At 36.4% G+C, this 25,937-nt stretch overlaps 1 protein-coding gene across 3 annotated transcripts in view; it reads right to left on the bottom strand.

Annotated features, from left to right (window-relative positions):
* AKAP6 (A-kinase anchoring protein 6) overlaps positions 1-25,937 on the bottom strand; it is a 621,223-nt gene that overhangs the window by 112,683 nt on the left and 482,603 nt on the right. For all 3 annotated transcript variants that reach the window (XM_032179906.2, XM_058429369.1, XM_032179908.2), the window contains exon 10: positions 21,723-21,843. In XM_032179906.2, coding sequence (XP_032035797.1) covers positions 21,723-21,843 — 121 coding nt within the window. The remainder of the gene's footprint in view (positions 1-21,722; positions 21,844-25,937) is intronic.

The raw sequence follows: 25,937 nt of genomic DNA, 5'->3' as shown, positions 1-25,937 counted from the left end.
GAGAGTTCTCACTGATAGTCATGCCTGTCACTCAGAAGAATGACAGTTCACAGTTTAAAGAAGCTCTAGGATACAAGTGGAAATTTGTCGGTATAAACTAAGACCATAAAGAACAACCCTTGGTTATAACTGCTTTTGAGCACTTTTTCAGCTATGTAAAGGAGTCTGCTATAAATATTCAAGGAAGTTTCTTAGAATAGTTCCATCGAAGAGAAACAGAATGTGTGTGTGTGTGTGTGTGTGTGTGTGTGTGTGTGTGTGTTTGTGATAAGAGACAAGAGTGATACAAGTAAAGAGGAGGAAGAAGTGAAAATTTGGAGAATGTAATGATGGAGATGCATAGTTGCATGGAGAGAAAGTTAATAAGTAAACAGGGGAAGTTACAAAGGTTTCGCCAGATAGGAAAAACAATTCCTAGTCTACAGGGAATAAATCCTAAAAACTACATAAAAATAAACAGCATTGCAGAAAAGGAAGCAAATTATAGCTGGAGAAAAGGTCTTAGTGAATGGCTTCCCTGAAATAAACAGATGAGAGAATATGATGTTGATGACTTAAACATTTTGCATAAAGGTTGAAAAAAATTCATTAAGAGGATATTAGAACCAAAAGAAGCAGAAGTACAAGGATGTGGCCATTTAGCACGGCTTATAGCCATAACAAGGGATAAATTTTCAAGAAGATGTGAGTACTAAAACGTGATTTTTGAGAATTTTCCCTAAGCACCTTCACTGGGCACCATCAATCCTGCAACTGTTACTTCTGCCTTTGTTCTCTTGGTGGCTTGCCACCTGATCCACCTGATCCAGGGAAAGTCATTTCATATTTCCATGGTCATCCCATCTGCAAAACAGGGACAAAGCTATCTTTGCCACTTGTCTAACACAGATATTTTAAGAGGTAAATAGATCATATTTGTAAGAAATTTTAGATCTCAATATAAAATACACCATTAATAAGAAGTCTTTGATTTTAACACACATGAGTTTTGTAATAAGATTTTTTGGTTTGCTACCCATGTGAAAGCAAGACTGCAAATTTCCCATGGTTTTTATTTTCTGTCTTAGAAATAATGTATTGTAACTATTGTTGGGCCATATTAGAGAGTAAAAGAAATCACACATCAGGGTGAAGTCATTAGAAAGGTAAATACAGATAGATAGATAGCTAGATAGCTAGATAGATAGATAGATAGATAGCTAGATAGCTAGATAGATAGATAATGTATACCATATCATATATAATTAATATACATTATATAATGTAGATAATATATAATTATATATTATGTATTTTCTAAAAGACAGGAATATATACATATTTAGAGAGAGTACATAGTATATAGTACATATATGTAGTATATACTAAATATATAGTGTATACTATAGTATATACTAAAATAATAGTGTATACTATAGTATATACTAAATATATAGTGTATACTATAGTATATACTAAATGTAATTGTGGTTTTTGCCATTAAAAGCAATGGCAAAATCCCAATTACTTTTGCACCAGCCTACATACACTGTATGTATTATATAGTACATAATACATACAGTGCATATATATATACAGTGACAAAGTTTTACTATTTTTCTTGACTCTTAATGAAGGGAGGAGGGAGCTTGTTGATATTACCTATTAATACTACTTCTTAAAATCTATACATATGTAACCATTTAACCACTCATGAGTGATTAAACATAAACATGGTGACAGAAACCATGCCAAACATTTTAATCTGTAAATCAATGAGATAAAAGGGTATTGATTAAGAAAATTTAAAAAAATTAAATATATGCCTGGAATCAGACTGCCCATATTTAAACTTTGCTTGCATTGCTTACTAGCTGTGTACTTCCCTGTGCCTTAGTTGCTCATTTGAGGATACTGTTAATACTTCATTAGGTTGCTGTGAGGATTGGATGAGCCAGTATCTGCAAAGATCCTAGAACAATTTCTGTTACATAATAAACACTATATACAAATGTTTGTTCAAAACATTCTTAGCATGCAACTCTGCATGCTAAGAAAATATGACCGCTGGCATAACTTTTCTCATCTCTTTTATGCCACTAATTCCTTATATGTATATATAAATTCTCTTCACTATATGAAACATTGAATCTAGGAATTCACTAGAATTTAAAAAAAATCTTTCCTTTTATTGACTTTCACTGAACACATGGGATAAAAGCTATACGGTTTGTCACTGATTTTCCTCTTCTCCAGTTTGTCTTCCTGTTTTTGGTAAAGTCCTAGGAGCATGTCAAGCTAATTCCTAGATCTGAGGCTTTTTCCCCCTAAATTGCATTATTCTGCAATGCATCTATCTCTATTCCAATTATTTAAATTCTATCCAGTAAGGTTCAGTTCAAATATCATTTCTTCCATAAGGACTTTCTAAGGAGACTAGCACTTATTTTTAATACCACACAAATTTGCTATCTTTGCTATTATTTCATGTTTTTTCATTTTGCTTTTCTAAGTAGATTATAAATTACTTAAGGAAAAGGATAACCTCCCTTTATTCGGTTCTCCACAGCACACCATAGTACCCTAACGAATCACAGTCACTAAAATGAGATAACATCATTCCTTATTCCTTTTAAGTAAAAGTAAAATAATTAGACCATTAATTCCTGATATATGTATTAGGACATATGGACATATGTAATTTTCAAAATATATGTGATAAAATAAGAGAATTCAGGTGAAAAATGTCTTTGTGCTTAGACACACAGAGAGTGACGCAAACTTCATAAATTGTTAGTTGAATTTCATACCAATTAGTACAGTTTGCAAGGTAGAAAAATTTGTAATCAATTTTTCCTCAAGCAAATATGAATCTGCCTTCGACCATATAGCTCTCCAGAGAAGCACCCCCAGTAGGGAATTTGAAATTAGAGTGATTGCCTGTCACTAGGTCTCCCAGGGTGTAGACTTCGAATTCAAACGTGAGTCTGTTCTTTACCAAAATGCCTTAGGGACTATTCAGGTCCTTTCCTCATAGACAGCTAAATGTCTGTAGTCATATTTGCCACGACATCCAATGTGACAATTCAAATACTGTATAAATTACCAATGTGTGTACCACAATACAAGCAGAAGGTAAGAAAAGGTTGCTCATATATTATGAAATGACTTAGTTTCAATGGAAGTCTAAGCAAATATATCTGTTCTATGCTGTGAAAACAACTGAGGGGCATTTGGTAATTCTGCCTAAAGAAGAACGTAGAAAAATTAAAATGTGTGGAAAATAAGACGTCAAAGAGAAAGCTGAATTTCCATTACAGACAGCAAAAGACACTGCAGAGAATCCAATGGAAGTTATCTGCCACTGAAAAAAAGTAAAATGGAAAGGAAAGTGTCTAAGAAGTTTCATAAAATATATATTTATATTTTTATTGTCTGAAATGAACAAAAAGTAGTGTGGTATTTAGAAATTATACACTTTTTATGGTACTTCAAAAAAAATACAGGCATACTTGGTTTTATTATGCCTTAGAGATACTACAATGTTTACAAATGGAAGGTTTGTGACAACCCTGTGTCAAGCAAGGCTATTGGCACAATTTTTCCATAGCATGTGCTCATTTTGTATCTTTGCATTACATTTTAGTAATTCGGTCAATATTTCAAATTTTTCATTATTATTTTATCTGTTATGATGATCTGTGACCAGTGATCTTTGATGTTACTATTGTAATTGTTTTGGGGCACCACAAACCGTACCCATATAAGACTGTGAACTTAATCCGTAAGTGTTGTGTATGTTCTCATTGCTCCACCCACAAGCAGTTCTCTCTGTTCCTCAGACCTTCCTATTCCTTGAGACACAACAATATTGAAATTCGGCCAAGTAATAATCCTACAATGGCCTCTAAGTATTCAAGTGAAAGAAAGAGTCACTCTAAATGAAAAGCTAGAAATAGCTAAGCTTTGTGAGCAATTCAGGTAAAAAGCTGAGACAGTCTGAAAACGAGGGCTCTTGTGCCAGTTAGCCAAGTTGTGAATGCAAAGGAAAAGTTCTTGAAGGAGATTAAAAGTGCTGCTCCAGTGAGCACATGAATGAAAAGAAAGTGAAACAGCCTTATTGCTGATAGGAAAAAAGTTTTAGTGGTCTAGATAGAAGATCAAACCAGCCACAACATTCCCTCAAGCCAAACCTAATTCAGAGGAAGGCCCTAACTCATTTTAATTCTATGAAGGCTAAGAGAGGTGAGGAAGCTGCGGAAGAAACGTTGGACACTAACAGAGGTTGGTTCACGAGGTTTAAGGAAAGACACCATCTCCATAACATAAAAGTGCAAGGTGAAGCAGCAAGTGCTGATGGAGAAGCTGCAGCAAGTTCTCCAGAAGATCTAGATAAGATCATTGATAAAGGTGGCCACATGAAATAACAGATTTTTCAATGTAGACAAAACAGCCCTCTATTGGAAAAAAAAATGCCATCTAGGACTTTCATGGCTAGAGAGAAGACAATGCCTAGCTTCAAAGCTTCAAAGGAACGGCTGACTCTCTTGTGAGAGGCTAAAGCAGTTGATGACGGTAAGTTGAAGCCAGCGCTCATTTCCTATCCTGAAAATCCTAGGGCCCTTAAGAATTATGCTAACTCCACTCTGCCTGTGCTCTATCAATGGAAGAACAAAGCTTGGATGACAGTTTATCTGTTTACAGCAGGCCACTGTGGGGACCTATGGCTCAGAATAAAAGATTCCTTTCAAAATATTACTGCTCATTGACAATGCATTGGGTCACCCAAGAGCTCTGATGGAGATGTACAAGGAGATTAATACTGTTTTCATGCCTGTTAACACAACACTCATTCTGTGGCCCATGGATCAAGGTGTAATCTTGACTTTCAAGTTGTCTTATTTAAGAAATACATTTTGTAAGGCTATAGCTGCCACAGATAGTGATTCCTCTGATGGATCTGGACAAAGTCCATTGAAAACCTTCTGAAAAGGATTCACCATTCTAGATGCCATTAACAACAGTTGAAATTCATAGGAGGAGATCAAAATATCAACATTAACAGGAGTTTGGAAGAAGTTGATTTCAACCCTTATGGATGACTGAGGGATTCAACACTTCAGTGGAGGAAGTAATAGCAGATGTGGTGGAAATAGCAAGAGAACTAGAATTGGAGGTAGAGCCTGAAGATGTGACAGAGTTGCTGCAATCGCAAGATAAAACTTGAACAAATGAGGTGTTCCTTCTTAAGAATAAGCAAAGATAGTAGTTTCTTGAGATGGAATTTACCGCTGTTGAAAATGCCGTGAACACTGTTGAAATGACAACAAAGGATTTAGAATATTCCATAAACTTAGTTGATAAAGCAGCAGCAGGGTTTGAGAGGACTGACTCCAATTTTGAAAGAAGTTCTACTGTGGGTAAAATGCTATCAAACAGCATTGTATGGTACAGAGAAATCTTTTGTGAAAGAGCCAATCAATGTGGCAAACTTCATTGTCTTATTTTAAGAAATTGCCACAGCCACCCCAACTTTCAGCAACCACCACCCAGATTAGTCAGTAGCCATCAATATCGGGGCAAGACCTTCACCAGCAAAAAGATTATGACTTGCTGAAGGCTCAGACGATCCTTAGGATCTTTTTGCAATAAAATTTTTTTTAATTAAGTACATTTTTAGACATAACGCTATTGCACACTTAACAGACTACGGTATAGTGTAAACACAACTTTTATATGCACTGTGAAACCAAAAGATTCATGTGACTTGCTTTATTATGATATTCTCCTTATTATGGTGGTATGGACCTGAACTCGCAATATCTCTTAGGTATGCCTGTATTATATTTATCCATGAGTTTGTTCTTTTAGCCTGTGAAATCAAGTCTTAAAATTCTGATTTTGTTCAATTGCTTATAGGCAAAGTCAATTACTAATTGAAGTAATCTTTGATTTTTTTCACCAAAGAGAAAATAGTGAAGTTGGAATGGACCTGAGAGACACTGAGTCCACCCCCCTCACTTTACGGATGAAGAACATGAGGCCTGAGAGGATAAGAATAATTGCCCGAGGGGAATCTGGCCTCCTTCTCCAGGGCTTTATCACATGGCTTCTCAATCTTCCTTTGCTAACACTGGTCTTTAGTGAAGCTTAAAAATAAGATCAAAGAAAGCTCAAAAGGGGATCTATAGAATAAAATAACATAAACTGGGTCACTGAGATGAGGTCCATCCATTCCCTTTGAGAGAAATTAACATATAGAGATCTGAGCCTCTTTGGCCTTTGTCTTTTCCTGAGGAAGCTTCAAGATCAGTTAACTCTGTATACCTATGAGAGTGGGACTGAATCATGGCAAAGCTATTAGTGACAACCAAGCTTCTTTATTAAAAATCCATTTTGGTGTATGTGTGTGTGTGTGCATTTAAAAGCATTAATTCATTTTATAAAAAGGTCCGTGTGAATCTATTTATGTTTCAAGGCCAAACATGAAGTGTAGGGTTCAATGAACAATTTCAGAGCAGTCAAGCCACCAGAGAAGTGCCTGTGAGCACAGTGACAGCTAAAGTTGAAAGAAATGTATAGGATCCACTTTCTGATTTTCTTTGGTTACCACAAGCACAATAGAGTATAGGAGGCCACCTGGTGGTGAAATGAACCAATTAACCATTTAATGTTATACTGAAAAGCAAGCAAAACAGAGTTTGGGTTGTTACAAAAGGAAAACTAGAACGTGGGGCAAGAGGATAATAATCAACAGATATTACTGCAATATAGCAGATAGAAAATTGAATTGGGAAACCATTCAAGTCTGTAAAATAATGGATATTCCTAAAGTGTTGCCATAGTAGTTATTATTTATACCAGGGATTAGCAAACATTTTCTGTAAGGAGGCAGATAGTAAATAGTTTAGGCATGCTGGACACATGGTCACTGTTCATGCTACTCAACTCTACCATTGTGTAAAAGCAGACATAGATATCTCATAAATGAATGTGCCTGGCAGTGTTCCAATAAAACTTTATTTTAAAAATGAGTGGTAGGCTGCATGTGACCTGCAGGTCATAGTTGTCAGCCCCGATTCTGTTTTATCTATTGAGCACATACTATTTACCAAGGACCAGGTGAAGCCCCTATATACATTACTTCATAGAATCGTTAACAACAACCTTTCAAGGTAGGTGTTATTATCCCTACTTCCTACGTTTAAAAACGGAAGCCTAAAATGTTTCAATAATTTAGAGGAAAAGGCACTAAGCCTCACTCATTAGAAATGCTTTGTGTAGCGCCATGGCCATTTTTTTCCTCTGTGATTGCACACCCTTGTTCTGACCCTCCCTCCCATTTATCTTGCGGAGGCTGCTTTCGGTTTCCATCAGTGGTGAATCTGCTCCTGTTTCTCCACCTCATGTTCCCTTGAAATGTTGTTTGTCTCTTAACATCTTTTTCTCCATCACTTCTTTTATGTTTAAAAACTTTATGTCAGTTTTCATAACAACAGATGTAAGCAAGCATGAAAAAGAGACAAAAGCAATGTATTAAAAATAGATAGCCACATATACAACAATAAGCCAAGGAAACTGTCATATTGTGTATGCTCCAAATGGAATGTGAGCCAAAAACACAATGCTCACTCTTACATAAATAATATATTACGTATCCACTGGGAGAAGAAGTAGCTCTGTCCCTAAATGGAAGAGGTTTTTTTTTGGTCCATTTTTTATGTCATGTTCTTTTTCTTTTTAAATTTTTTTAAAGGCATATACTGTAAGTCATACCATCTCAGACAGGCTACATTCCTCTTCCAAACCATCCATGAAGTATTTTATTAACTGTTAATAAGAGGTAGTTGAGAAACCTGATGGAGAAATCCATGGAGCTTGTTAAAGCCTCTCAAATATATGGATTTACCAGCAGTCTTTCAATATTAGCATATTTTCTGCTACAAAAGAGGATGGAAGTGGTTTCAGTTAGATGGAGTGTAGACGAAACTGAAATAAATGACTTAAAAAAATTTGTTTCACCAACCAGCTTTGAGCACCAAAAAATTTTCTAACTTGAAACTGCAAAAGCTTGAGAAACGTGACTATACAGAAAACAGAAGAGCTAGTTACAGAGCATGGATTCTGGTTGATTTGACAATTAATACCACCAACAGAGAGGATTTACACTAGAAAGGAAGAGTTAAACGCTTTAATGGAAGGCTGTGGAATTCCCTCTGGAAAGATCTTTTAATGCAGGACAAATTCTCTCCTATATGGAATGGATAAAAACAATCCTTGAAAGAGAAGGAATGAAATGAACGTCCTTTCAAGGTACTTGCAGTCCTGGAACACCACTGAAATTCTCACTTTCCATGGAACTAAATAACTGTACAAAATCTCTTAGAGATCAACTTTGGAATATTCAGGAGAAGAATCATTAAGTAGGTGATTCAAATCAGAAAGTTACTGAGCGCCAAATATTACCTAGCGCTGGGGAGATGTCCACCCCAGCAGGATACAGTTCTGAGCAGCAGTGTGGACAGCAGACAGGGAACACAATTATTCACTTCAGATAAAAAAAAAAAAAATGTTGTGCTCCAATCAGCTTTCTGGAACTATTTCCTGAACTTGGTGAGCTCAAAACTCCCACAAGAGCTGGCTGTCACATGAGATTTCTGGCATGACTCATGGTATCCCTGGATCTTTTTGTAAACAGAAAAGGCTTCTGACAGTGTTTCCATACTTTATTTCTTTTTCTAACCCAAACTTGGACGGATGGAGCCTAGTGAAACTATCATCAAAACTTGGATTATAAGATGCTAGCCAAATTTGAATTCTTTTGCGATATTTCCATGTTACAGAAAATATTTCAATTAGCTCAACCCTAGAGACTCATTTATACTTAAGTTAACATGAGGATTTTGGCTCCTGGTTTATAAGACATTACTTCACAGAATGGGTCTTTAGCACCACCAGGCAGATGAGAGTGAGGGAGAGGAGAGAAAAATCATACAGACAGAAATGTTTATCATGCATATTTTCAAATTGTAGCATGTCAGCTGAGGAAAGCTAAGGAGGAAGGACAAAGTTCAGTGGGAAAACAGTAAACCCAAAAGGATGTCAAGGTGGACACAAAGAGGGCCAAGAAGTGAAGTGATTACAAATCTTTGTCAGATGCTAATTTGAAATGATGCATCTTGTAACATTTTCTTAATTGTTTAAAATCATTAAAGTTCACAATTAAGCACTAAGTAAAAAAAATGACAAATGGCCATATATGATTATTTCTTAAAATTATGAATAGTGTAAAACTTTTTAAAAATGAAAGTGTGGGAGAAAGTTTCAAAAGTGTTTCAGCCCTCTCCTGGTATTAGAGCAGTGACATTTAACTTTTAAATTTCCATATTCTGAATTAGCTAGCTACAGCTTTGGGAAGATAAGTCACTCTTTTACTCTCTCTCTTTCCCTCTCTTGCTCACTCTCTCTCTCTCTCTCATGTGCACGTGTCTCTCCCTCTCATCATAAACTTGGACTAAAGAGCCAGCCAAAGTCCAAGTCCCTTCTTGTTTTCCTCACTCCCTTCCTGACGACATTTTCGGAAGCACACACTCATCTGAAGTCATATCTAATTTTCTGCAATGAATATGTCAATAAACTCTCCTGCCAACTATGGTACAAGTACAAATTGTGCTTCTATACCTACCATTTCTAATTACTGTTCATATTCACCTACATCTATTGTCTGATTTTTAGGTTTCACATTTGCACAGCACATGTTACCTTCACATGTATAAATAATCATATCCGTATGTATCTAAATATTCAAGAATACACCAGAGAATACTATGGTTTGAGAGGCTGGAGACCAGCCATAGAGTTATGGTGATTAGTTGTGGATTTCTGTACCATTTATGTCTCAGACATGGGTGTCTTTGTCCTTCCCTTCCTCTGTGCCTTATTCTTTCCCTACCACTTCCTCTTTCTCCCTGATATCAACCTGGCCAAGCCTGAGTACTCTTGTTATTAGGAACTGTCTTTACTGCACTTTGGTTTTGCAAGGAGAGAAATTTTTGTTTTATATATAAAAGAACCTAAAGTTTTACATTCAATTATCACAGCATAAAAATAGATTGTTCTGTTGAAAAAGTAATGAATTGATAGCATAGTTCTGATTAATAGAGTTTAATTAACTATTGAATAAGCCTTGTTGAAAATACGTGTTTCAACATATATTTATTGAGTTTCTATTAAGTGCCAGGCACTGTGCTTGGCACTGGAGATACATTAATAAATAATCAATAAATAACACAAACCCTCCACCTGGAGCGTGAAGTCTAACAAAAAATATAATCAATCATTCTTAAATTTGGCCTACTAAGTCCATATTTATGATCATTATTTTAAAATATGCATTTAATTAATAAACAAGTATTCACAGCTAAATAATCCCCAGGAAGAACCTTCTCAGGGAGGCACTTTTGAGTACTAAAAGGGATAATACTGTTGTAATGAAGGTTGTAAAATCCAATATGCCAAGATTTGTAACATGTAAATGTGCTCCAGACTGAAACTTGGCATATATGAAGGAATTTTGTACAGTTATTTATATATGCATGATTTAAATGTCTTGGGACTATAGCATATCTGATTCAAGGAATCTGGCTTCATTCAAATTCAATCTTGGTGAAAGATTTTTTTAAATTAAATAAGTTAATACTTTGTATACATGTATATATGTATACACACATAAATGTATGTGAATAAACACATTTTATGTATGTGTACTTCCTCCACAAACTTCCCAGTTTTTAAGGCTAAAATGAGATGACAAGGGGGATATTAAAATTCACACATTTTCTTTATGTAAATGTCTATAAGCATATGGAATCAACTACTTAGGAAAGCAGCTGAAATAGTAAGTTTAGATGAGTTTCAGTAGGGTATAGCTATCCTTCTGGAGAAAGGCTAGAGCTCTGTGGTTTGAGAAACTTTAGAAGTGAAATTGAAATCAACCCAAAGGCCATAAGAGCATTAGCCTGGTTGTTCCTTTCCTAGCTTGCATGTGTGTGTATGTGTGTCTGTGTGTTTTGTGTCTTATGTAAATGAATCAAGGTTCAGCAGGAAGACCACTCCTTCCTTCTTTGCTTACCCCAGTGTGCCTCATTAGGGATACAGTGTCACAGAAGTGCTTAGTTTAAGAATGTATGAGTTTCACAAAAGCCCACATTATTAAAAATATGCTTAGGAAGGCTCTTGTTTCTGAGAACTGAAATTGCTTCCTCGACAGGACTGGAAAATGGTTTTTCTGCAAATGATATACCTATAGAGCATCTCTCCATGGGGACCCTCCTTCAGTAACTTCCTTTGGCATAACGGGATCCATGAGGCTGAATCCTCTGAGGGCAATGCTGCCTTTAGTGCATCTCCCAGAAAGCATAAATATTTTCATCCTTAGCTTTCCTGAATCTAACAAAATGCAGGAGGCCCCATTGAGGCTCAGCATGGCAATACTTCCCCAGGGTATTGAGGTGCTTAAGAAAGTTTGGGGGCTTTCATAGAACAACCTGATGATTAGCTAAAGAGCCAACCCAAGTCTATCATCTTTTCTTTGCAGATATACCACCTAACATTTCTTTCTTCTATCTTAGCACAAAAAGCTCATATAGAGGGAGGAAATAATGTTCTTTCAAGAATCTACCTGTTGTAGAGAAGCTGATATGGGGCAACAATGAGCAGGCGAGCAAAAGACCATGAGCATTGGAGCCACCCACATTGGGTTCAAACCCCAACTTACTTGGTTCTTGTGGTAGTTATTAGTACAGCTCAACAAATATTTCTAGCTTTCTGCATTTCAGGCACATGGTAGGGCTGCATTTCCCCCATCTACTTTGAAGTTGGTTGTGGCCATGCAATTAGTTCTGGCCAAAAATTTTGAGTGGAACTGACATGTGTTTCTTCCGGGTAGAAGGCTTAATGGCCAGAGTGAGACCCACCAGAGCTCCCTTTTCTCTCCACCATAGTAAGGGAATATTTAAGATGGTGGCTGCTCCATTAGCCTAAGTCTTAGAGTGAGGACAATGCCAAGCAGAGCCAACAGCCAACATGTGATGGACATGTAGTGTGCATGAGAAATAAATCTTTGCAGCTTTAAGGCTCTGAGATTTGGGGCATATTTGTTATCTTGGCATACCCTAGCCTAGCCTGACTAAGGGACACATTCTGTGCCTTTTAGGCTAGCCTCCTAACCTCTTTATGTTTTTGGCTTAGGGTCTATGAATTAAGGAAAATAATCAAGATCCCCGTGAGCATTAAATAAGATAATGTGAATGGGGCACTGACACAATCCAATTTATTAGTAAAATCTTAATGTTTGATAAGTTTCTTTCTCCCTCTATCCTACGCCCATCTCAATACCAGACAAACATACTCACATATACATACACATAAACACACTTCTCTTTTTATCAAATGTTGAAGAAGATAACATCTGTTTTTGTTCCCTTTTCTGGATTTCTTCTCTCTACCTACTCTCTTCCCTTCCCAATGCCTTTCTATTTTAGCTAGATATTAAAATTGATATTTAATTCAATATCATTCTCCTGCGCCTTCCCCACAGAATATCTGCATTCAGTTGAGTGCATTCTTCTTTACCCCAAAGAAGTGAATCTTAAGAATGGGATTAAAGGCAGTATGGTCAGCTGGTAATGGGGCTAGCTGGGTTGGAGAATTCCCTAATACTCCAAATTGATATCCCTAGGACAACCACAAATCTGCTTCTTTCCAAAGTTAGACAATGTTATGAGATAAGAACATAAAGGAAGTTAATGAGTTTATGTGTGAAAGCACTATAGGAAAGCTTTTCCCTTGGGCCTTACCATCTATTCTGAACAGGTACCAGGACTTCTTTTGAAATAACTGAAATGTTACCTAGGTACCTTTTAGCCCCACATTCCTGCTTTAGGAATACATTCAAGAAGTTCTAATAAACTATAAAAACTAGAACGATGATAAAAGACAAATTATTTAGACTAAATAGCATATGTACCTTACGCACTTCCTTGTGGTTATAATTATGATAACCAATGCCTTCCTGATGTAATTACATGGAACACTAAGCCTATCATTTATCTTTTTTATGTTAATACCCCTTTGTCAATGATAATACTTGGTTTTCATCTTTAAACTTTGATACTCTTTTTTTAAACAAAATAAATAACCCCATTCATACCATAGCTGTCTGTAAAGTTTAATCATACATCATATAATTTTTTGCCAGCCTCAAACCAGATTAGCCCCAATATAAATATAACCACTAAAGATAAGTAATTTAAAAACAGGACATGCTAAAAAGTCGGTGAGGGCCATTGCTATGAAGTCACTAACCTGAAACATATACATAGTTTTGAGTAGTTCAGGAGCCAAAGATGGCAGTGATCCAAAAACCTTTTCTTATTAGAAATTTAAATGTTCCTCTACTTTCTTTTCTAGAAACTAGAAAGAAATCTACAAATATCTGGGGCTAAAGCAAAAGCTATCAGCTTAACAAAAGAGGAAATACTACACATTCCCATCTAATTAAGTAAAAGTCATTTTTCAAAAAATTAAAGGCTGAAATTTTTTGCAACTTAATCCAAAATTTTATTAGCAAACTCTAATTATTATCCTGATTGGCAGTAATAAAAATCTCCCAAACAGGTCAACTAATTTAAGTGCTATCTGTAATCATTTGGATTTTAACATGATGGTTATTACTTATTACCCTGAAACCAAGCAGCACAATGAGATATTGATTACTTTTAACCTTTAGATCCAAGGATTCAAGAAAGGTCAGAGGAGGGGAATACTCTACCTCTCTTGGCTGGCAAACGGATAGCCTTCAGGAGAATTCAAATGACTCCCGTTGGCCAAGTACATCCAAGATTAGTTTATTCTCCAGGCTAACAAGAAATGATGATACTTTAAAAAATAACACTCAGCACATATTTAGTGAGCATTACATTTATATAACCAATGGCCTCAGATGTGCTTCACATCACAGCAAGTCTCAGACTGTTAACCCTTTACCAAGTTTTGTTTGTGGAAGCCTCTTTGTTGCAATGAGATAGTAAATATAGGAGCATTTATTGGAATAAACTTATCTCATTGAACTCAGAGTTCTTAGTAGATTCCAAAAGGCTGAATACAATCATTGGCCACTGTTGGCCACTAGCATTTCTTTTGGTTTTCTTTTTCCGTGACGGCATTTAGAAATATTTTTCACATTTGTGCTGCTAAAAGCAATGAGTTCTAGGTAGGGTCCAGCAGAATTACAGGCAAGAGAAACATAACTGTTATGTGTTAGATTAATTTGCAGAACACTTGGCATTATTATTGCCAAGTCGTCAAATTGTTCCAAGTTGTTCCGGAAGGTTGTTATTAATAGTATGTTTTCTGAGGAAAGTTCTGTCTACTTTTGGAACTGCATTTCTGTTGCCAAGGAAACTCCTTTAAGCACAGTTTTCTAGGAGCACACTGCTGCTTTTGTTTGCCAGTGTCCTATTCATATCATCTAAGTAAGCGTTTTACGTGCTCCAGCCTTCAGTCCCAAATGTTGAAGTTTTAGCCCATTTAAGTTGCTTTTTCAAACATAGCTAATGCCTGCTATGATTTCCCTCTCTCCCTTTCTCTCCCCTCACTCTCCACTCTCCATCCAAGCCCCCCTCTCCCTGCCTTCTTCCCACTCTGCCTCCAACATGCCCAACTCTTACTATTCAAGTTTTATTTTTTTAAACAGTTGCATTAGGGCAGATAGTTTTCACAAGTTTTTGATAAATTAACTTTAATTTGAATAATAATTCCATAGGTTGTAGCATTAGTCCTTCAAGTGTTAATTATCTTTTCACTCTAAAATTAATGTACTCATTTCCTACTGACTCCTCTACCCCGTTTATTGAAGTGCTGAGGAAAACATGTCACTGAGTCCCGAGCCAGCCCTGTTGTTGTGACTGAGCCTGGTCACATGGCCCATCTCTGCCAAAAGGAGGGCCCTGAGAAAAGGTGACAAAGACAGTGATTTCCTGTCAGCAAAGAGTACGACAGGGCTGTCTAGAAGTGATGCAAATGAGGGGAACTTTCCCCACGGCTTGTTTGATCCACTCTAGGCCAGAGCCAGCCAGGCCAGGGAGAGAGGGAGCAGCACAATGCCTCAGAGGCCAACGCACCTTCCGGACAGTAGCTTACCCGCTAGAGACAAAAACTGCTGGCGGGGCTTCCCTTCCTTGCCCCTCCACACGCACAGCCAACTATTTCTTGGCATCCTATTCTCTTAACATCTTTTTTTTTTCTTTTTAAAGAAGTGATTCAAATAGGAATTACAGGCTCCAGCATGAACAGTGTTTCAAACATTGTTGAGAAACCACATTCATCTACCTTTTCTTCCCCTAAACATTTTCAGGATAAGTTTTGCCCTCTCTCAAAAAAAGGAAAAAAAAATATGTTCAAGTATTCATAGCAAACACTGATTCATCAAAGCTCAAATTAGTATGACAGTTAATCTAAGGACTTTTCAAACTTCAATAAAAATGAAACAACAAATTCATTTCTAGATAAGCAGTGGAGACAGTCTAGATCTTTCTATTCTGATCACTTTTTAAATGACCAGATAATGTTATTTGAAATATTATAATGAATTTAAGCATATTCTTCTTATCTTAATGGAGTTTTAATCTAACATACAATTAAGCTATACAATTAATCTACCAGGAAAAGAGGTAAAAAATTACCATTAAATTCTTGTGCCTGATATATCTAGTACATTTTTACCTTGACTGCTTCAATAACTGTAATTTGTTTCATTTTGAACATCAGGGTAGAGACGTAACACTCAACACTGAAATTCCAATATAAGGCCTAATTAACAGAATTTAATTTTTGGACATGTCCTTCTATTCTGTACACCACCATGTGAATTTTTTTTAAAAAAGTTAATGAATTTTCTTCTATTTCAAGTTTAGCTACTGTGACCTGGACCGTGAACCAACCTAACATTACACTTTTAGGGGCTCAAGTTTAGTCATAAGCATATCAAATCACATCTGAAATTAGTTAGATCAATTTGGTCCAGAACAAAATAAAAGAGAGCTATTCCAGAAAGCTGAAATGTGTGAATTTATAAAATACAGGAATAGTGTGATTAATCTGTTTTCTGAGATCAGTTCACATCTATGACAACATCATTTTGATATCAATAGTTATAAAATAGCAAGTCAACTATGTTCCATATTTCTTCTTGTCCTCTATATTTCCTATTCCTCAGAATTTCTAATTCTATTCCACACGTATTTATATTTAATAATTATTATGGTTAGAAATTTATTTACCATACCATTCTAAGCCCTTGTATTTAAAAAAAATCCTAAAAGAAAATGTTTTCACATCTAAGTATCAAAACAAAATTTCTTCAAAGGAAGTATTATCTCTTTTTCTTATAGAAAGTATACATTTTGCAATTGGACACATTTCCCTCTTTGCTTTCACTACCAGGAAACTCAAAATATAACATTGGGATCATGTTTTAGTAACTGTGCAGGGCTTTACAGTTTATATACAGGCATATTAACTCTTCTTACAGATGCAGCTTCTAGTCTATGTATATTTTCTCCAGTCTGATTTGTATTTATGTTTTTAAAATATTTATATTATTTTCATGTTGATTCTTACAAATAACCTCAAATTCATAGCAGGGTAAAAATGTAATTGATCTGTTTAGTAGCCATTGTATTATATAAATGAATGATCCTCTTCCTTTTACACAGAGGACATGTTTGGACTTATGTGAATGAAGCCATATGAGTAACTAACCTTCAAAATTAAGTACAAAATCTTTAGTATAAATTCTCTGAAAGTACAAAGATCTCAGTTGAATTGGATACTTATTTAGTAGTATTTTTAAGCTGGAAGAGTTATTTTTAACCCTTTATAAATCATGTACAAATCATGTTGCTTAACAACGGGGTATGTTCCGAGAAATGTGTATCACTGCTATAATCTCTCCCTTTCTCCTCACCTCACTTTCTGCTCTCCATCCAAGCAGTGTTTCATGATTTTGTCACTGTGTGAACATCCTAGAGTGTACTTAGATAAACCTAGATGATAGAGTAGATGGTAGAGACTATTACACATCCTGGCTGTACGGTAGAGCCGATTGCTCCTAGGCTACAAACCTGTACAGCATGTTACTATACTGAATACTGTAGGCAACTGTAACCCAATGGTAAGTATGTGTGTACGTAAATATAGAAAAGGTACAGTAAAAATATAGTATTATAACCTTACGGGACAACCATTGCATATGTAGTCTATCAAAGGCCAAAAATCTTGTTATGCGGCCCATGACCATAATCTAATATTTTATTGATGAGGAGCAGGTAAGCTATCGTTCAAGGAACAAATATATAAGTGGTGTGTTTCAGTGAGCTTCATACTATCTGAAAACTCTTGTTCAATTATAACAATAATCACCAGGCTGCAACTTCTGGATTTGGCCCTTGAAATTAACCCTTGGAGTCTGGAACTCCAGACCAACTTAGGATCACTAGGAGATCTGTCACCTGTGCTCTGTAGGTAGCAGCGAACTGGAAGTCCTTTGTGCATAGGTAAGAAGCCTCTGATAGGGCACACCCTCACCATACTACAAAGTCAGCTGTACCTGCTAGGAAGGACAGTGCAGCAGCAACAGCAGCAGTCTGAGCTATAACTCCCCAATCGTTGAAATGCTTCTAGGTCACTCAGTCTATAACACTTAGAGGATGGGGGAGGAGGTGTCATGAGCTTCCCCGAGCCCAAGAATAATGCCAACTTTGATCTGTAGAAATGAAAAAATGGAGCTTTTCCTTCACAAGTGGGTTTTAAATACTTCTCCATTAATAGCTAATGCGCATGCAGACCAGCAGAGTGACAGCTCCCTGTGATTATGAATTCTGGCATCGTAACTCTAGTCCAAATAGGAGCTGAACTTTCAAAATCATAGTGGTTACTTTTGAGAAATTAAATTGTCCTACTTAGGAAGATAGGAGGAATGAAGAGAAAGAAAATGAGAGGGTGGGTGCAAATTCTCCTTCGAGGTAATTCTCAGGTTGAGGAAGAAAAAATGAGAAAAGACTACATATGTGTTTTCTAGGCTGACGATATTGCCAATGTTCATTAGAAAATAGATATAGGAGGCTCCTATTCAGAGGTAGAGCAAGACAGATAAGGGGGAAGGGAAGTCACTGGCAGTATAACTCGCTGTCTCAAAACAAAGAAGAAAGTATATTTAAGGGAATGGTTAGTTTTTAATAGGAATTAGGTTGCTCTTGAGACTGCAGTTTAAAATTAACTCAAAAAATGATCTTAAATTTCTAACAATATAAAAATAACAAGAAATAGTTTAAATAGAAAGTCCACTTTATAGCCCATTGCAGTATTAAGGTTTCTGAATTATGTCAAGTTGTACTAATGTAGTCTTTGCCCATTAAATCCAATTATTTGTCTTTATAAGTTCCTTGTGTATTTTGCTGGCTTTAGATAGCCTAAATATCACAATAGATGCTCTACTCAGGATATCTGCTGAGTGGATAGTCTAGGGTTTCTGTATTTCATACAATCTGTAGTTTCATATTTAGGAGGTAAGGCTAGCTGATTTTCTAGTGCAGATCAGGATATAAAAATATATAGGTAAAGTCAGGAAGGTAATGCCTAATGTTGAAAAAGCTAAATAAGCTTCACTCTCACTGACTAGCATCTTACTAGATTTTATCTAACCTGACATTTCTAAACGCATACCTTGGGGATCAACCTAGGACTTCATAAATGCATGAGTCAGGGTTTGGGCATAAATACTCCAGGAAAGGGGTTGAGTGATGAAATACAGAGAGACACCCAGGGAGAGAAGAACAAAGGTTTTAAATGCTCTAATAGAAGGAATAAAGATTCAGTCCTACTCTATAGTTTCCTAGGATTTTTGCCATCACTCAGCTGAAGATCTCCCTTAAAAGTTTCACCTCATCCTTTTCATTAATACTAGGGATGATGAGCTTCATTTTCATCCTTGATTTTTAAACTCACAACTGTTGGTTCAATATCAGCTGTATAAGGTGTTTGTTCAACAGCGTTTACAGTACAACTTTAAGGCATTTTCTTTGGTATTATATAACTATTTTAAGAAACAAAGATGGTATAGATATGTTGAGATGGACTGGGAAATGCTGTAAAATGGGTTGGGAGGTCTTGTTGAGTTGTCACAATGAGTGGGGAACATGAAGAGTAAATGTTCTGTAGTGTAAAAGATAGGCCCACAAACTAAAAAAAAAAAAATTGTTTTGCCCTAAATGTCAATGGTGCCCTTAATTAAAAAGGTTAATAAAGCACTGGTATCTTTTGGGGTCAACAAATACAAAGATTAGAGATAAATAAGGTAGTCTCAAATTGTATTTAAAATCTAGCAAGGCCTGGGCACCAATTGCAAAGCTTTATTCCTTCAGGGGTCTCTATGATCAACAGACCATAAATACCCCTTTCTCAAGGCATCAGTTCAGTTGATTCCTGGAAAAGCAGATTAAAACAGAGGAATAGGATATTGACAATGTTGACTTAACCTGGAAATCCCTGAGGATTCTTGGGAAGACATGAAATTAATTCTTCTCATCAGTTTTTCTAATTTAGGAGCCACCTGAAGTTCTACATGACTCCTCAGTCAATATCCTCAGGGTTATTCTGGAGGCTTCCAAGCCTCTGGAATAATTTGGGAGTGCACATAAAGAAAGACCCTATAGACTTGCAGCATTTTCTACTGGTTTCTAACTCAATCTTTAATTTTGCTTATAAGCCAAATGCAAAGTTAGTGCTGGTCTAATGAGCAGAGCTATGTTAAGCACCTAAAAGCAGAAGAATGGTGACAGGACGTGAGTCACAAATGAAAAATCACAGTACAGAAAATGTTTGGAAAAATACTATAACCCAGAAGTTCTGAGTGGGTGGAATAATGGCCTTCGATATGCCAGAATGGGAATTTTCAGGCAAAGCGCTTATAAGGAAACTGCAAGAAAAAAGAAGACTGCATTTTTGTTCAATGATTTCCTATTAATTGTGATGTAAATTATATGAATGTGATTTTGACAAAGAATAGCACTGTTTCTGAAAAAACAGTGGCTTATGTGCAAAATAAAAAATGCATCAAGAAGAAAAGAAATATTATTTGGCATCATGAGTGCAATAAAGTCCAAGATAATGGCTTATGGTTAGGTAACCTTTTATATTTTTCCCATTTGGCTCAATTTTTAATACTTAAGTCTAAGGGATAAAATATTTTTCTATCACTAAATTAACATAGATTTATATGCATGTTTTCATATGTAATTCCTGATCCTGATGTGAAATGTGAAGTCATCTAGTTTTTGTTAAATTAGGTTGAGATTGTTACTGTAACAATATGTTATGCCAGAAGATATATTAGATAGCTGTGTTGTTAACGTGGACAGCTATCCATACAGGAAACAGCTAACAGTCAACAAACTCAATTAAGGTTGGACTGCATTCTTTAGAGAATAAAATGTCCCCATTTGCTGGGTCCCTGGGGAGCTTATATCTTCTCTTAACTGAGATGATTCCTAGGGGACACTAATTAAAGTCAACCAAACCCTTGAAAAGTACAAATATCTCTCTTTAGAGGAGGTAAAAGTTAAAATAATTTATTAAAGAACGGTAATATAAAATGATAACATTGAAGAAGAAAGAAGGCAACTTTTATTTGACCTTGAATGTACTTCTTATTCTATAAGAAATTTTTAAAAACTAGAAGGTAGTTGTTTCTTGTCATTATACTGTTGCTGATTCTGTGGTTAGTTATTAATTTTATTTTTTATGATTCACAATCTGCTCTTTGAAATATGCCATATGCTCAAAGCAATTCAAGGATGACAACTGTCAGAATTACTCCAATAAAAATTGCCTAAATGAGGAAGATTTACTGCAGTCTGATATTTCAGTGGAAAGTCCCTCTTCCCTCCCTCTGACAGCTTTTTCAGGCACTGTGAATCCTGCAACCATTTTTTTTTTCTTTTAGGCAAAATCACATGATTGCTTTATAAGAACTGCTAAGACTATTTAAGTAGAATTGGTAAAATACAGTAGGTTAAGGGTGAATTAGCAGACATGGAAAACAATATAGATAGTTATTAGATGGATTGCCTGCAATCAATACATGAGTTTCAAGCCAGTTTTCTTAAATCACATGGAAATGTATTGACTTAATTTGACAACGTCTGCTCTATGTATCACTAATAAACATTAAATTGGATGAGCCCTGTACTTTGGCAGCAGCAAGCCAAACCAAAGGCAAATTTCTTTTTTCCCTGGGAAGATCTGAGGGGTAGATAGACTCCACCTGAGTGCTCCAATCGTACCACGTTTTGTTAAATGTTACTAGTCCATTTATCCTTCATTTTGGTTCAGTCTATTTATGAATGCAGTTTCATTTATTGCTATTCATCTTGAAGATAAATCTTTGTCCTTCTATAGAATTACAGCAAATAGAATGTGATAAAGGGAACTTTCTTGCAATTATGATGTCGGTGCAGCCTGTCAGCACACAAGGGATGGAAATGAGTTTGGGGACAGGGAAGGGAATTCTAATAGACACCATGATACATACAATGAACGAAAAGATATCCTGAGAGAGAGAGAGAGACTTGTCAGGCTAATCAGATCTTCCACAGCAAGGTAAAGGCAGGAAGGGTAGCTCTAACCTTGTAAAGATGCTGCTGCTGCTCCTCTGACATCATCAGGTCGTGGCTGTCCATCACAAGGGACTCCATGTCAATCAGCCAATCCCAGAGCTCCTGATATTCTGAATCAAAGTCCAGAAGCCTGAAGATAAGGCACAAAACGCATAGAGTGTAGTTGTTAAAATCTCATATTATAATAATATATTCTTGAAAACCCATGATGTTCCTAGTGATATCTACAAAAAGAGAAGAGAAAATTTCTATGTTGTTTACACAGTGGGCAAAATAGAAACTCAAAACTGCAACACAGCCACCTCTTAGATTGTGAAAACATAATATGCAATTCCAGTGCTCATACCTAAGACATGTTATGGCTATTTCCATTTGCTAACCCTTTCTGAGGATTTGCAGCACTTGAACAAAAAGATCACCACTGCATCCTTAAAAAAGAGCACTGCCATTTAATAGACTGAGAAATAGAGAGTCAGTGACTTGTAGAAGGTTACATGGTCCCGAATTTTGGGTAAGAACAGCACCCTCAAAATTTGGACCCCTTTCTCCTCTACTAGATTTTCTATAGATATTACATCCTAATAGATTTATGATTAAGAATAACAATTTAACTAATTTCTCCATAATGATCACTATCAGATCCAAATATATTGATATATACTATCAGATCCAAAATACTGTTTTCACTGGGAAATCACTCAATCATTTATCTGTCCTTCTGCTGTCTATCTGCCTATCTCTGCAAACATATATCCTACATTTATTGTTATGGATGAGTAGTCAGCATTTCAGCTTAACACTCAGAGATAGGCTTGAGTGACTCTGGTAAGCCAGTGAGAACCAGTGGCAGATCCAGTATTAGACAGGTGTTCCCCACAGACATGTAGGAAACAAAGGTAAGGACAGGAAGTCAAAACAATGAATCTTTGAATAGCCAGCAATCATTAAAATTCAAAGGAGGATCACTATGGTTTTCAACAAAATAAATCATTAGAATAAGGAGCTTAAAAGGATTAATGTGATTCTCTATTGAAAGCCTGGTGAATAAGTAAAGCCCAGATTCTTCTAAAACACTGTGATCTGAAAATGAAAGTAAAGAATGAAAAACTATGACTTTGTCCTTTACCCCCCAAAATCACCCCACTAAAAGAAATCCTACAGTCTTGTCAAATTGTAACTGAGCAAAACCCTATCAGTACTAACGAGGCAGCAGCCTCAGGTATGAATCTGAATTTTTCAATTGAGTATTTTATTACTACCTGTTCTTGTCTCTGTACATTAAATGACTGCTTTCCATGAAAATGAAAATCTACTTTTAAGAACTTATAATTTAATCTTAATAGATCTGTCAAAAAATTTAAGGTGTGCCTGGTGATGGGGTAGGGGGGGAATAGATCTAGGATTGTCTATTTTATTTCAATTACTTTATCATAATTATAAAGGTCCTTGATTAGAACTATAAGCACCCAAGGGCAAGGATCAACATTGGCTAACATGTGGAGTTTATTAATAAATGTTTACTGAATGCCAATGATGGTTATAGTTGATGTAGTTAAAACCTTTATAAGGCTATGGTGGCCTAGAGCAGTGTTTCTGAAACTAAAATGCACATACAGTGCAACTGATCATCTTGTTATAAAGGTATTGATTCAGTAACTGTTCTAGGGTGGGGCTTGAGATTCTTCATTTCTAACAAGTGTTGGCAACACTTCTGGACCATGGACCACACTTTTTTTTTTTTTTTTTTGAGACAGAGTCTCACTCTGTCATCCAGGCTGGAGTGCAGTGGTGCAATCTCCGCCTACTGCAAGCTCCACCTCCCGGGTTCACGCCATTCTGCCTCAGCCTCCTGCGTAGCTGGGACTACAGGGGCCTGCCACCACGCTAGGCTAATTTTTTGTATTTTTGGTGGCAACGGGGTTTCACCGTGTTAGCCAGGATGGTGTCGATCTCCTGACCTTGTGATCCACCCGCTTCGGCCTCCCAAAGTGCTGGGATTACAGGTGTGAGCCACCGCGCCTGGCCCCATGTACCACACTTTGAGTAGCAAAGACCTCCAGCATATATGTGAAATCTGAACTAGCATCCCATTTCAAAATACTAAAACAAAACAAAACCCGACCACTATAAAAGAGACAAATAAAAAATAAACCATCTGGTTTTCTTTATTGACTCTGTGACTAATAAGGAATAACTAATAAACATTTCCTTAAGTGAGAGGTATAACCATTTAGAAATACTTCCTGAATTACAGTCGCTATTTCTCTCTCCTTGCACCCTCCTATATTTTAATCATAAAGACAGAAAAGGTGGAATGCCACCCACAAAATTAGAAGAGTATATGATTCAAGGAATTATTAAAGCAAAGGGGAAAGGAAGAGAAAGCTCACCCTCTCCATGTCAGAGGATTTGGAGAATAAAAAAGAATAAGGCAGGAGGAGCAGGTGCTCAGATGTGTGTTCTCCTCCCTCCTGGCCTAAGACCTAGAAAGGAGGCATGTGAGACAGGTTAAGAAAAAAGCCCAAAGCATAAAGATGTCAACTTCATTTCCTGGTCAGAACTCTGCGAGGAAATTGCCTCATATATTGTCCCCACAATAACCTGGAGTGGGGATGTTGTAGACAGAGAAAGATCTTCGGTTAGAATTCTCTTTGCTCTGTTCTCTCATTCTCCCAAGAAGAGACTCCAAGGTTCTTGAGAGGTCAGCTGGTGAACTTGACAGAGGCATTGCCATGACAACAAAGGCACAATGACGGCCTCTCCCCAACAAAAGGAGAGCCAGGTGGGCCTCTGAATCCAGACCACAGAGAGTTGGCAGGGTCAGTGAGGGCTGAGTTGAGGCTTAGTCAGCAAGAAATACCACCGGGCCCTGACCAAGCCAAGAGGTAACAACATAAGCTAGACCAGCTACAGCCCTCTGTGGGAGGAAGCCTCCTAATATCCTTGACAAGACCCATTTCAATAAGCCCAGCCAGACTGTACCTAAGCACTGTGTTAAGCCAGGAGACTCCACTGCACCCCAGAATTGCAAGATCATGTAAATCCCTATATGCTCAGATGTCATCTTGGAGAAAAGGATGGAGATGAATAGAAAATCTGAAAAACAGAGCATTGATCCCAAGAGAGTATTTCCTAAAGAGAATGCTAATTTATTAGAGAGGCTATAATGTATCTAAGAGCCTGAACTCTGATCTTAAAGCAAGTATTTTTCTTGCTTTTCTAGGAAAGTGTGAGTGTAGGGTGCCTCAAAAATGATCACTCGGCAAGAGAAAAGAAGCTTGTTTCTTTTTCATACATGTGTACCACCGAAAAAGAAATTTTGATTATGACTAAGAAATTCAAGGGCAAGAGATGAATTTATTATCTTTGCATCCTCAGTGTTCAGCATAGTCCCTGGTGAATGATGATAAATGAATCTAGATAAAGAAACCAAAAACCTTCAGTGGGGCAAGAATGACTTCAGAAAAGCAGCATGTGTCAGCAGACATAATAGTATCTCATCGCCAAAGACCAATACCAATACAACCAGTGCAACATGAACAGGCTGCTTTACTCATTCTTTACGTGAGATTTTGTTTTTACTAAATTAAAATGGTAAATTCACTTACTTAAAATGATTATATGTAGTAGATGTTAAATCAATGTTAATTGCCTTCCCCTTCCTTTCACCTCCTCCTCTTTTTATAGTGAAAGATAAAGGAGGTTTATGAACATGAAAATTATTAACGAATAGTTTTCAAATAAATTAAAAAATATATAAAATAATAAAATGCTCTGAAGCATGGAAATTTTTTCACTGGCTTTTTAGCATGCATTTATATCTATTGAACTGTTTCCTTCTATTATTCTCCTTATCATGGGCCTTGGAACAAAAGTCACTTAAGACTTTTTCTCAAACAGTCTACACTGGAGACCTGCAAGTACCAAATGAACCTAATACAGATACCCTCTATCCAGTCTAGTTTGTTTTCATCCTAGCTGAGAATATTTAGACTTAATACTTGGTTTGTTAGATACAGCAAATGCCTTGGTACCACATTTTGTTTCATTGGTACCCAATGAGCACCAATGTGCTAAACAACAAATTCTCACAAAGTCTCAAAACAGAAGACAAAAACTTTTTTCTTAAAAGTATTTGTGCCTGATTTCAGATTCTTGGCCATGTGTTAATCCACAAGTTGGAAAAGACCTGAGATTTTTCCACATTTAGTGAAATCAAACATA

This window comes from Hylobates moloch, unplaced genomic scaffold, assembly GCF_009828535.3.
Source record: "Hylobates moloch isolate HMO894 unplaced genomic scaffold, HMol_V3 SCAFFOLD_16, whole genome shotgun sequence".
Taxonomy (NCBI): Eukaryota; Metazoa; Chordata; class Mammalia; order Primates; family Hylobatidae; genus Hylobates; species Hylobates moloch.
The sequence above is the reverse complement of the archived record's forward strand: the minus strand, read 5'-3'. Positions and strand labels throughout refer to the sequence as shown.